This window comes from Primulina eburnea, chromosome 13 (assembly GCF_022965805.1).
Source record: "Primulina eburnea isolate SZY01 chromosome 13, ASM2296580v1, whole genome shotgun sequence".
Classification (NCBI taxonomy): Eukaryota; Viridiplantae; Streptophyta; class Magnoliopsida; order Lamiales; family Gesneriaceae; genus Primulina; species Primulina eburnea.
The window spans coordinates 4,778,279-4,792,592 of record NC_133113.1 but is presented as its reverse complement, the minus strand read 5'-3'; the positions used below and the strand labels follow the sequence as shown (position 1 = coordinate 4,792,592).

The 14,314-nt window shown below is 33.6% G+C and overlaps 1 protein-coding gene across 1 annotated transcript; it reads right to left on the bottom strand.

The window, feature by feature from the left end:
* Positions 1 to 1,993: 1,993 nt before the first annotated feature.
* LOC140808842 (transmembrane 9 superfamily member 1-like) lies at positions 1,994 to 8,022 on the bottom strand. Its single transcript, XM_073166140.1, has 12 exons — positions 7,706 to 8,022; positions 6,157 to 6,349; positions 5,967 to 6,071; positions 5,503 to 5,520; positions 5,322 to 5,416; positions 5,089 to 5,241; positions 4,835 to 4,969; positions 4,589 to 4,755; positions 4,367 to 4,461; positions 3,840 to 4,213; positions 2,481 to 2,754; positions 1,994 to 2,331 (listed from the first exon to the last, which is right to left on the bottom strand). The coding sequence occupies exons 1-12, from the start codon at positions 7,805 to 7,807 to the stop codon at positions 2,264 to 2,266; spliced, it is 1,779 nt and encodes a 592-aa protein (XP_073022241.1). The 5' UTR covers positions 7,808 to 8,022; the 3' UTR covers positions 1,994 to 2,263.
* Between the last annotated feature and the right edge of the window lie 6,292 nt (positions 8,023 to 14,314).

The window sequence follows — 14,314 nt, the reverse complement described above, 5'->3', positions numbered from 1 at the left end:
CTCTCTCTGCTGGCCTCTTCCTGCTTGGTTCTACCTTCTCCTTCCCTTTATCCTTTTTTCCTGACCTAACATATATCTGCCTCTGATTCTGTGCATCTTCAAGGTTCACGTATTTCTCAGCTCGGCTCAGAAGCTCATCATAACTGCGAGGGGTTTTATTTTATCAAAGAATTGGAAAAAATGTTCTCCCCGGAGACCTTGCGTGAAGGCATTTACTAATGTCTCGGTAGCAACAGTCAGCACCTCCAGGGCCGCACTGTTAAATCACCTGATGAATCCCTTAACGACTCTGCCTCACTCTGTTTCACATTGAACAAGCCCATAGAGGTCTTCAAATATCTCTTGCTTGTGGCGTATAACATATTGGTTCATAAATATGACAATAAATTCTCGAAAACTTGTAAAAGACTGGGCGGCAGCAGATCGAACCACCTCTGGCTGGACCCACTAAGGTGGTGAGGAAGACTCGACACTTCACCCCATATGAGTATCTATATAGCAAGGCGGTATTGTTTAACCTCCCTAAATGCTCTTCCGAGTATGTATTCCCATCGTAATCCCTGACGATCGGTTGACAAAAATTGAGTGAGAGGTCTTCATTTAGTATTCTAGGGAGTGGGCTCTCCCTGTCTATTGGAGGAGGTCGACTTGTCTGTCCAACATCCTGATTTCCTCCCACATGGATTCTAGATGCTCAGGCAGAGGTGGTGGTGGAACTTGATTTCGACGAAGGGCCTTTTCGACAAAACTATTAATCAACTGGGCCAAATGATCCATACTGAGATTCACCACACCTCTTCATTGATCGTCTCTAGGACTTGTTCTTCGTCCTCTTCATCCCCACATATCTATGTCTTCTGCTCACGACTTCCTAGAGAGGCGCCAATTGATGTTGATGAAAATCGTGAGGGCTATTGGAGGTCGGATCTCGCTTTGGAAGCTCGGATTGCACCTTCAGATCTGGAAGCACAAACAAGAACGTTCGAAGGGGCCAAAAGGTTGTTCCAGGTTACCTCTCTGATGCTCAAGTCAAAGAATAGGAAAATAGAAATAGTATTATGTGCGTTCAGAATGAGTGAATGAATGAATAAATAATAATCGGAACCTTGTATTATAAGAGAAGAGTCTCTGCACGAGTAGAGTTTTTTTGCTACTAAAACTCTGATATTTGTAAAGTTTTAACTCTGTTGGACTCTAGATTCTCTGAATCTTAGATAATGTCAGCTTAAACCTCTACAAGCTTTATTTCTACATACTGCATATTGATGTATCTGAGTGAGAGCTCATTGAGGCAAGAGCTCGTTTGACGTGTACTGAGTGAGTCCAAGATTTTTATCTGATCGACAAGATTATGGAAGTATGAGAGATTGGCTGGGGTTAGTTCCCGGATGACCTCCCAAAAAATCTAGGTAAATGGAGCCCTGTGTGGATCTCTAGATGAACATTCAAGTGAATGAGGTGACTTCCTAATGAACCCTACTCATTACGATGATCTCTCGGAACTATCTGGATATTGGGTATGGATTCCCTAGAGCTACCGAAACTGGGCAGAGCTTATCTCTTGAGGCATCATTTATTATTAAAAAGTAAAGATTATATATATATATATATATATATAGGTAAAAATGTTTGGTTTCATTTTAAGGCAGTGTTTTTGTTTTCCGGAAATAAAGATGGTATGCACTCCCACGTCATTTTTGCAAGATATATATTTCCCTTTCCTTTTCGCTTTCTCCCCGATAATCATTATTATCATTTTCGATTCAGTTTTGCGTCATTAAAAAAACAATTTAACCATGATATTATATTCAAATATAACACTGCCTTAAAATGAAACCTAACATTTTTACCTTAAACAAAATGAAATGTAGAGAATATTAAAAAATACAATGAAGTCGGTTAAATTTGGTCCAATAATCCAGTTTTATACTACCGGTTTAGTCGATTTGCTCGTCCCTATTTATGAAGCACCATCCATTGCACAGCTGAGGTATAACTGCATCAAAGGACGACTATATCTGAAACACATTTTTGACGTAAAAACAATCGCTGCATTTCTAAATTATGCGAGCAGATTTAGTCTCAAGACTCGGATAACAACCCGAAAATTTTCTGGGGCATCCCCACAAAAACGAGTTACATGCAGAATTTTAAACCTTTATGAATAAACTGAGAAAGTAGTCAACTACAGGCTTCTTCGGATATAGTTCCCCAGCTAGAAGATGCAACAGGACGATACGACGATTCTGTGCTCGGAAAAATTCTAGTCGCATTTGATGTTTTGGTAAATCCTCCTTACAAACAAATTAGAGCCCAAGTATCCAACAGCCCCTGAAAGTGCAAAATCAACAGCCATGATAGGTGAATTTAGATAAATAAATCATTAGTACATAAGTTTCAACCCAATCATCTACATGAAATTATATACAACTAGAACTGGAAACAAATCTCGAAAATACCCGATTTTATTTTGTACATACCGCAAAGAATTCCCAATCCAAGGCAAAACATCAACGTGTAACCAAAGTAGAAGCTGGTCTGGAAGAACCCTGACATTTTTGTCTTCATGGAGTAGTAATATATAGAGTACAAATACACATAGATTGCTGTTGAGGCAGCAGAAAAGAAAGAAGTCCACTTCCAATGATAATTCTCAGCATTTAGCAGGAAATATGTTCCCACGATGGTCACACAGGCAGTCACAATTACAAGAATCAGGAAAACAAGCAGCATAAAACCATATACGTAGTACACCTGACAATGAACTGAATGAAGTAAGAGAATGATAGTTTTTAGTGAGGCAAAGGCAATGTGATATTGTCAACCAGTACTCTTTCAGGAAGAATGAGGAAAATTAGATAAGGTACTTCAGATTTAAGGATAATTTGCATTCACATCCCTTACACTTCATGTATTTGACACTCACCTTGCTTGACGTGTTATAATAAATGTCAAATGCAGAAAACATAGAGGAAGTGAATGCAAATAACCATTAGATTAAAATGTATGATTGACCTTTTAAATAGAATTTTATTCAGTACAAAGAGGCGGAAGAGAGGTGGTATGCTGACCATAAATCGGAGCTAGTATAAGTGATTGCACAACACATGACAATAATCATAATGACAAGCTATAATTTATTAGAGTTGGTAAAAACTGTTCTTAATTTATGCATCTTTGTCCCCTCTAAGCTGTATGATTATTTCGAAATTTATCCCACTAGAAATGGGAAACCAACTCTAAACAAGTCGTCCCACTAATTGATGAGGCCGACAGACGACATCGACCACTTCAATAATTTGGCAACAACAGACACACTAGCATACATTCGATCCATGAGAATTAGAATCATGTGGATTCTCGTGATTTCATACACAACTAATAAACTAGGAAAAAAATACAATATTACCTACTTTCATTCAGCCTCAGATTTCAGGTTAAAAAACCCAACCACAAAAATAAGGCCTAAAACTTTCAAAAGTCAAAGTCAAACATATTTTAGGCAATAGAACCAAACCCTAAAAATAATACTCTTAGAACCTAAACCCTGAAATAAAGCCTATAACTTCGAAAATGTCAATGCCAAATCTATTCAACACAAACTATAGGTGTGAGAAATGAGTGCTATAAAAATAGCGCAAGAGACATCTAACAAACATCAGATCCATGTAGCATCATATCTGAACTCAGATAACCCAGAATACCCTCTTCACAAACAATATAGCTCCTTGCAATTCAGCGATCACACGACTCTTCCGCATGACAGCATTTGTGGTCATATTGTAATCTTGGAAAGAAAATGGGATATGAGAGATAAAAAAGCAAAAATGGGATATTACCTTATAATTCCAAAAGGAAGTGAAAACAAAATACATCTCAATGAATATGCTGCCAAAGGGAAGTAATCCCCCCATCATAGATACTACAGAAGGTGTCAAATACCACTTTTTCTGCGGAATTGGTCGTGGAATGGTCTTCACACGACAGGGATTGTTCGGAGCACCACTCCAGTTTCTTCCAATAACCGTACCCAAAAGTGCCAACGGGAAGGAAATAAAAGCCCATATGACAAAGACAACCACCATTGTGCCAAAGGGAATGGCTGCTAGGGACCCATAAAGTATTGCGATGGTGTTCAAAATGAAACCAACCCCGAAGCACATGAAAGGAAAGAGTGAAGCTGTAAGAATCATGGATTTGATCCAGTTTTTGCCTGCAACAATGAAAAGAAATAAGTTTATCATATATGTGAAAAGAACTGACAAATGAATCCAAATTAAAATGACCTAAGAAAAGACATGAGTATACCAGGCAAGCACAAAAAAGATAACAAGAAACAGAAAAACTGTAATAATGACATCCATACCACCATGGCGTGAGTACATTCCACCACTGACATAGCCTGAAATAAATGATGTAAAAGCATAACATACTATAAAAGTCGTGACAATTGCTCCTCTCCTGAAAGAAGCATACACCAAGATAAGTCAATAGCAAACAATAAATCTACCGCACCAGAGAGATGATGGGAGTGCACTATGTAGCCTGATACTTGGGAAAGAAGCTGGCTAGGAAATTCAATGCATACCCAATATACAGCATTCCCACAATGGCAAATAAGATGACAAGTAGAACCAGCAATGCTAGTTGTGCACCAGTACCAACAAGAGCACACAATAAAGCTAGACTGCGGGGCGTCCGAAACACATCTCCATGAACAAGTTTCCAACCAGATTCTTCACTGACATCTCTTTCCTGGAAATGAGAAGTTCTAGAGCATCGATATTAAAGTGAAAAACGAAATAAATTCAGAAACCAAGTATTAGATTATCACCAGGGTTTCTAGATCGTCATCCTCCCGCGCATACTTAGCATAATCATTTCGTAAAGTTCGCATCAATATCATTGACACCAGACCGGTAAGGAATATAACCATCATAAAGGAATTAAAAATGGAGAACCAATGTATCTGCATAAAATTGGAAGGTCAGTCACAACTTAAAATCTGAAGTCAGCAATGTGACTTTTTCAAATCAGTCTGCATTTGTAAATTGCATAATTCAGATTATATCCAAATGTCAGCGTTACCTGATGCTCAAAAAAAGGATAGTCCAGGTAGACATCAAAACGACGTGCAAATGAGATGTTTGTAGGTGTCCATTTAACTGAATATGTCATATCCAATGTTACCCCAACTTCCAATGGCTTTGGATTATGTTGAGTGAGATTGACTTGAATGATCTACAAGACAAAAAAAATAAATTAAAAAAAGAACCAACAAAACCAACCAGCATTCAACACAACTTTAAATAGCCAGAGACTTGATCTTTGTTGTACTGCACACTGATGCTCTTATGCGTGTAGAGCATGGGCTTGCTACCACCTTTTCTTTCTGAACCCAATTCACCAACATACCCTGCAAAAACAATATAAATCATTCAAAGAAACATAGGGTATTCACTTTTCAGAAAACATTAAGCGCAGAGTCCACGGAAACTTTACCCCATAGAGGCAGATCATCTGAGCTTGTGACCGGCATATCAGCAACAACAGGAAAGAGAATGAGAATCAGATAACTGATATTACACTTAACTTTGTCAAAAAAGTGAAAAGCGCTCCAACTAAAATTCTTTCAAACTTACATATTTAAAAAAATTCACTTTAATTCTATGGTCATCATCACATAAGGATTTTGAAGAACTGTTCACAACAATTAGCCAGAGACGAGCCTTCAAGGTAAAATGATGCTTTCACGTATGTTAAGTGTTAAATCAAAAGCACCTAGACATAGTAATGCGGCCAACAGTACATGCCTGTAACTGTTACACTAGGATGATGACATATATCTTGCACTGAGCACGTGGGGATATGAAAGTAAATATATACTGCATAGACCAACTTTAGAGTGATAATAATGCACCCACAGTAACCTAGGTGACCATAAAATCAAAAGGCAGATAACATACCCATGAAGAATTCAAGCCAGTAGTTATTTTCAATTGCATCCTTGAATACCTTCGCTTTTGATTCATCAAGCTCAATCTCACAAATGGTAACCTTGTCCACATGCTCTGCCAAATGAAACAAATTTATGCAATTGTATACCAAAACGATGCCTGGATACTTGACAGAGATGAGACATCTACATGCACTTACTTTGAAATTTTATTTCGGTCAAACTATCAATAAGCTCATTTCCACCCAATACCTCACCAAGCCCACCCCATTTGTGAGCAGCATTGCCGGATGGACGACAAAATGGAAGGCTGTAATAGTTATATGTCTCTTGTGGATTATGGTATGGCCCTACTTTATTTACCCAAAGGGTTACGAGCTCATCAGGTTGATACTGCAGGAAAAGGAAAAAGAAGTGAGAAAAAGATTGTCTGGTCAATAAACCATAGAAAACTGTCATATCCCAAACACCCTACAGCAGCTAAAATTACAAAACAAAATGCAAAGAAAAAATGAGCTCATGGTGTTTCATCAGTAAAGAATATCGATTTGTTATAGAACTCCCTTTTGAAAAATGCGATTTAATATGGTTTAGATAATACAGAAGATACCGGATTCCAAATTTAAGGGAACATTGTTTAAAAACTAATGGGAGGGACAAAATGCAATTTTTTCCCCTCGGAAATACAGTATCCACCAAATACCATCAATGGTTTATTTAAACCGAGAGATTTTGGGCATCCGAGGTGCTCATTTTCTGTCAATAATTAGAAACAAAAACAAAACCCAAAGTTATAATAAAGTTAAACTTCATGGAGTTATAATGCAAGATGAACCAACTCCTGAGGGAAAACACTACAGAGAATATCAAAGAGGCCCTGGTCAGAGTGCCAACTAGTGCCAATATCATGAACTTACAGTCCCTATGATGTATGTCAGCATGAGTTTCAAATCAAGCTAAGCATATTTCTTTCAATTGTTCATTAGAAAATATTTGATAATTCTGTTGACCGACCATGTGAAGAATATTATACACCATCATGTTAAGAGATCTCCACAAAACTACCATCATTTAACCCAAAAAAATCCTGACAAATTTAATAAAAGAAGATTCATGGGTATTTGTACAAATTAAATGACAGAAAACACTAAAATTTCTGAAATCGCTCCCTCATGGCTGTGGAATTAATAGAAAAGGTCAACTAAGACATTATATATCTACCAGAGGCAACCAGCCCATCTCTCCAAAATATTCAAATTCATATGTAATTATACCTAATTTTATTTTCAAAAAAAAGTTCGCAATTGATTCATCCTCAAGGGCCAGGCACGAAATTCTAAACTACGAGTTCCCTCGGAGCTGAAAATACCATCTACTCGACTGGGAAATGGAACAAGTACCCCCGAGCAACAGAAAACTTTTACTGCCAACTATACCGCGACTTCTCTTACCCATACTGCCGTACCTGCCGCCCGGTACCGACCACATTCCCACAGTGAACAAAGAAAAAACGAGGGCAAGATGCTAACATCTCAGGTCGCGACTTCATAACAAAACTCCAGTACAGAACTGCACCTTCCGCATTCCTTGAGACAAAAAAAACACACAACTCTCCGTTCCCCTATATCAGGTATCTTCAAACAGATCTAAGCCATTCGACCAAACGTTCTCCATCCAATTAATCCAAGCTCCTCGACTACGAAATTAGGGTTTCATTCATCACAGAGAGGAATGAATCGAAATGCGTACCTTGTGATCATACTCTGAGGCGAGAACCGGCGATAGGAGTACGAAGCTGAGGACAACGGCGGCGGCAAGAGGAGACATCGAAGATCGAACTGCAAGCAGCATCTGGCGGTGGATCGCCGGAGACGATGCTGCGCGGATCAAGCAACCGAATATGAAATGACAAGTGCACTCACAGAACTAACGAGTGAAGTCAACACCATTGGCGTCCATGGCACCAGTGCAGTATAGGTATAGACATGGCTAGTGAACACAGCTTGACATCTTTCTGTCAGTGGTGAAAACGGGTCGGTTCGTATTGGGTCAAAACCCAAATTTATGTCCGACCCGATTAAATGAACTTGGACGAGGGGAAGGTGTTTGGATGTATTTAACATATTTGAATTATTTATTTATTAACAATATAATTGTAATACTCATATCATAAAGAAAATTCGATACTAATTAAAAGAATTTAAATTTTTTATGACAAAAACTTGTGTGAGACAGTCTCGCGGATCGTATTTGCGGGGATATTGGGGGAAATAGACCTGGTCAAAATTTTTTTTGAAAAAATGACATACCCATTTAGTGAACAAATACACTACAAGAGGCTATTTTTTTAAAAAAAATGTTGACCAGGGTTACAAAACAAAACAGCCCCGTATTTGTGAGACGGATCTCTAATTTGGATCATCCATGAAAAAGTATTATTTTTTATACTAAGAGTATTACTTTTTATTGTGAATATGGGTAATGTTGACTTGTCTCACAGATTAGGATCCGTGAAAATGTTTCACATGAGACCCGCTCATTTTTTATAATTAAAATTTTAAAATTTTTTACTTTAAAGTTAGAGGTAATTATATCAAAGTTTTTCATAATTGAGATGAAATTGAAATTTAATAATTGAATATTAATATAGAGATTTAAAATTATATATATATATATATATGTTATTTACATGTTTATTATATTTCGATTTAGTTATTTTGTATTATGCTCGAGTTCTTTACATAGTTTTAATTAATCAGTGATTTATGAATGCTGAAAGTTTGAATAAAATCTATATCAAAATTTATAGAAGGTGAAAATCCAGTCTCTAAATTTAGTGATTGTCTATTTAGCGATGATTAACTTTAAAAAATTGTCGCTAAATTCAATCAGTTGTTTTTTAGTGGAACTTGGTATTAATATTTTAATAATATTTTTGTTAATATTTAGATGAGCTAAATGAAATATAAATATCAATTTTTATAATAAAAAAATATTAATAGCAGGTTACACAAATATATCTAACTTGTAATGGTTGAACTAAATACACAATTGAATAAGTCAACAAATAATAAATATACAATACATTGTACACCGAAAGAATCTTAGAGACATACAACGAGGGATACTAATAAGTCAACAAATAATAAATACACAACACATTTTACAAATAAAAATATTAATACTTTTTAAAATTCTCACTCTTGTTGTGCGTGTGTATATATATATATATATATATATATATATATATATATATATATATATATATAAAGTATTAATATTTTTATATATATATATATATATATATATAATAAAAATATTAATACTTTATATATATATATATATATATATATATATATATATATAAAAGTATTAATATTTTTATTATATATATATATATATATATATATAATAAAAATATTAATACTTTATATATATATATATATATATATATATATATATATATATATATATATATATACACACCTTGTTTCTCCAAAATTTCTTTGTAAAATTAGTCTCATGATTTCGATCTCTCGAGTTTTTAGTACAGGTACACACACGAAATCTATTTGGTATTTCTATTGTGAAATGATCTCACGAATCTTTATCTGTGAGACGGGTCAACCCTACCGATATTCACAATAAAAAATAATACTCTTAGCATAAAAAGTAATATTTTTTCATAGATGACCAAAATAAGAGATCCGTCTAATAAAATATGACCCGTGAGACCGTCTCACACAAGTTTTGACATGTATAAAAAAGTGAGATTAGAGATAATGAAAATTTAATTTGTTGATTTTGATGGCATATAATTTATTACATTAAGTTCAAACTTTCATGACTTTAATATCTAAATTCGTCCATGGATATAGTATATAAATAATGATCTTCCCGAATCCCGACCAACTATTTCACTCATGAAAATATTGTATCAATATTTGGGTTAAACAGTCAAATATCTTTTGGTCTACAAAAATAGAATATATAAATTAATCTTAGAATAAAAACTTTATTTAACACGCATTCGGTATTCTCTCAAATTTATATATGTCATTTGTTTCAACGGAAACAATCATTAATGAGGTAAGTATAAACCTCACAACATGATAATATCACGTGAAAATAAATGACTGAAAAACTCGCTGAAGATATAACTCTAACGACAAAACAATATTATATTTAATTTTTTGTTTATATGAATCTTTTCTGTGTAGTAACTCGACGATGAAAACAACTACGCCATTATACCAATGCGATTGATAAAATAAATATCGCCAATTAATTCGAAAAATCGATTTTATATTTCCAAATATTATTTAGATTGGTTCAATTTTAGTTATTTCTTTTTAAAAAATTGCTTAAACGGATTAACCAATTTATATTTAAAATAAAACTATAATTTTTCTAAGGGCCATGAATATTATATATTGTAGGCTTTGGGCTTGGCCCAAACTTTGAAAACCATAATAAACCTAGTAAAACAAATATGGAATGGTATCTCGTCTACACTAGACTTTTCGTTTCTCTTTTTCTTAGTTTTTGGGAATTCATTTATCCGATCGAAATAATCGATTTTAATCGGTTTGTTTTATTCGATTTTTTTTAATAAATTTTGACCAGTTTGGTTTGATAAAAAAAATAACAGAATTCGATTTTTAACGACTCTGTTCGATTCTAACATAATATCCAGACATACCCACTACTCTCCTCGTGTAAAATTCTCGAACTATCTATCCACCGAAAAACAAACATAATATCCAGACATACCCACTACTCTCCTCGTGTAAAATTCTCGAACTATCTATCCACCGAAAAACAAACATCAACATACTATGAGAGCAAATCACGTAGGTAAATAACTCCAATGACTTCACATATTTAGTAATTTGATCCCTTCTGAATTAAAAGTTGAAAAAACTAATAATATCACTAACTTATAAATTGGAGTTTAGTCATATAAATTGATTTATTTTGAGTTTTAGTTATGTAATTTCTTATTGTTTGATTTTCATTCACTAACTTAGATTTTTAAGGTTTTGATCCTTTTTTTTTTTGCTGAAAGTCGTTAACTCTGTTGGATACAATAATTGTCTCTGTTTGATAAAGCGATCGACCGTGGTGCTTGAGCTGATGTGCAGTTTAAAAGATTTGAGTTGCACCATTACCACCAGCTATAGCTTTTGGTAAAACGGCAAGGCTCGGTCCTAGAAACTCATTCGAATATTGTTTATCTGACTTCGATTTTCTTTTACATAGCTCATATAACGAGAATAAACTCATATCACACACATAAAAATAAATCTAAACAGAAAACAAAAGGAAAAAATAAAGCAAATTTTGACACTAATATTTCAAAATGAGAAGAAAAAGTTCATCGCTTCCCTTTATTATTGTTTAGATAGATTGTAATATGCATAATACATGTGTTATTCTTACTATATGACCAATACATGTTTTAACTAGCAATATTTGATAAATTTAGTGATTTCGGATAGAAAAAAAAAAATAAATTAATAAATACAAATCAAATATTAACAAATTATATAACTAAAACATAAAAAAAAAATGTCAAATTACATTACTAAAATTGCACGTGTAGTTCCCAATCGTTGCTGCCTTAATTGGTAGGTAAAAGGTAGGTGACAGCGCTCATTCCAACTGTCACCCTACGAGTTGACACGTTTCACTCGTTCTATGCTGAATAAAGCTTAAAGGTCAACGAGGATTATACGAGAAATTTTTTGGCTAAATACAATTAATTTAATTAATGCTATAAAGTAATACATTCAACACATCATCGTTCCACCAAGAAAGGATGATTCAAATATAGTGAAGGGTTTAGATTTACATCACTTTAATTATTTAGATGTTTTAAATATTTATTATAATTTTAATTATGCCAAATTATTAACATATTAAATAACATAAAAGAATACAAAATTTATTAAAAATTGTTTTTAATATCAAGAGTAACCACTAAAGAGTTTTATTCGTTTAAAAATTATATCTTATCAAATATTTAATTTATATTTTAAGAATAAATTATATGAAAAAAATTTAATAGAAATGGTTTAAAGATGTTTGGTTTTTTATTTTTATTTTTATATGAATATTTGGTGGATATTTTAATCACATGTTTCTTTTGTTTGATTTCTCCCAATTGGTTAAGTTTCGAACAACTTAAGAAGAATAAAATGAAAAGGCATTTAAAACATAAATTGGGTGTCGATAATTCAAATCTATACATATAAGAGTTAACTACCTCTGCATTCTAAACGTTAGATTTCAAATTATCCTAGATTTTAAGCAGAAATAATCCTTTTTGTAAATCTTTGCGTACCATCTACTGAAAGTCGCATTTTTCAAAAACTCCATGATTTTTTTTTTAAGCTAGTATTTCTATTAGTTAGAGTTATATTAAGGAGTGAGTCTCATATGAGATCGTCTCACGTATCATAATCTGTGAGACGAGTCAACTCTACCTATATTCACAATAAAAAATAATATTCTTAGCATAAAAAGTAATATTTTTTCATGGGTGACCCAAATAAGATATACATCTCATAAATATGATCCGTGAGACTGTCTCATACAAGTTTTTGCCTAAAATTCACCTATCATATTAATCTAACAATTCATGGTTGAGTCATAATCATTCTAGAACTCTTCTAGATCAAATGTGTCTCTTTTGTCATATATCTCTTGTTATTTTCAACTTTTGACAATATATAATATAATTAGATAATTAATTTTAGAACTTTCTTGAATATTTCATGAGAATTTTACATGGTAGTCAAAACTATTAAATAATATTTTATTAACATATTCTAAATTTAATAATTAAATAATTGTTTCTCTATCGCAATCTTGTTCGACGATCAGATAACACCAACGTGACTAGTGTACAAATCTCATTATTATAATGAAAATTGAAAATTTCAAATATAACAAATTTCATTGACTCATTTTTTGCATATTTTGGAATATCTTCACTAAATTAAGCACTTGGACCAACCTCGCTAAATTACAAGTCAAGCTAACTTCCACAACTTACAAATATTGAATACACATAAACTCTTTTATAAGTTATCTATTTGATCTCCATCAAACTATAATTACTAAATTCAACTTCTTAAATTTGACTATCTCAACGGGAATACATAATTCTTTTTTGTGACCCTGAATGGTTCAAAAATATAACAAGATGTGGGTCCATGTGATTCAGGACAACATTTGTCATTATTCGGGCTTATCCTAATTAGCCTCATTCATTTCATCAACCTCTTGATCAAGAACGTCAAAATTCAAGTCTGATTACATCCATCAGATCATATGATAAAAGCGTCTTATAGAATCGCCACATGATCTCCTAGGTATTACTGATAATATCTGCAAAAACCCGTAGGTTATGGTTAATGTATAATATGATTCCTTCAACTCATATATCTCAATCAAATCTGTAATCAATGGTATATTGAGAGTTGCAAATGAAGTCGATTAACGATGTTATGTATCTTTGAGTACTCATAGTGACATCGTGTGTGCAACTAAGAAAACATTTTCCTTAATGCACAACTCATACTTCTTAGATATTCCTTGCACTATCAACTCATCAAATCACGTAGAATATACACACCTACAGGTGAACGGTGAATCTCCAATTATAATGCATTTTTTCATACGTATGTCGAAACTACACCCAACCTCGTTACTCGATGACGTCACAGAGTCGAAAAATTATTCAAAGTGCAGTACTAGTACACAGTGTGGAGACCCGAACGCTAATTCATCTCTTAATCGTCTTTGGGAATAAATTGATCAATTAAATAAATTGGGTCTAATTTTTTTTTAAATACATAAGCGCGGATCCATTTTATATAAACATCAAGAGTGAAGTACAAGTCTTGTGCAACATACATTTATATCAAACTAAGATTCAACCACTACATATCTAGTGCTGAAACTACTTATACTTCTGGGTCCGGATCTCCACGCTAAACTTGATCTCTCATCCTCTTCTCGACCCTGATCATGTCCCACTTGTTGTCATGCACATATACAAACACAACAACAGCCGGATAACTCCGGTGAGAATATAATTACCAGTCTAAACCAAGTATACATGCATTTCATATTAACATATAAAAAAGCATATAACATTTATCAATAACATATATCAAATCTGAAAACATGAAATGATATAAAACTGTAAATCAAACTCACATCTCTCGCTCGACTCTGATCTAGTCTAGTCTAGGGATCCTGGTTCCCGGATGTTGGCACATTATATCGAATCTCTGCAATAGAAGTCGATCTATTCCTAAGAACATCGATATAAACCAAACATCTAAT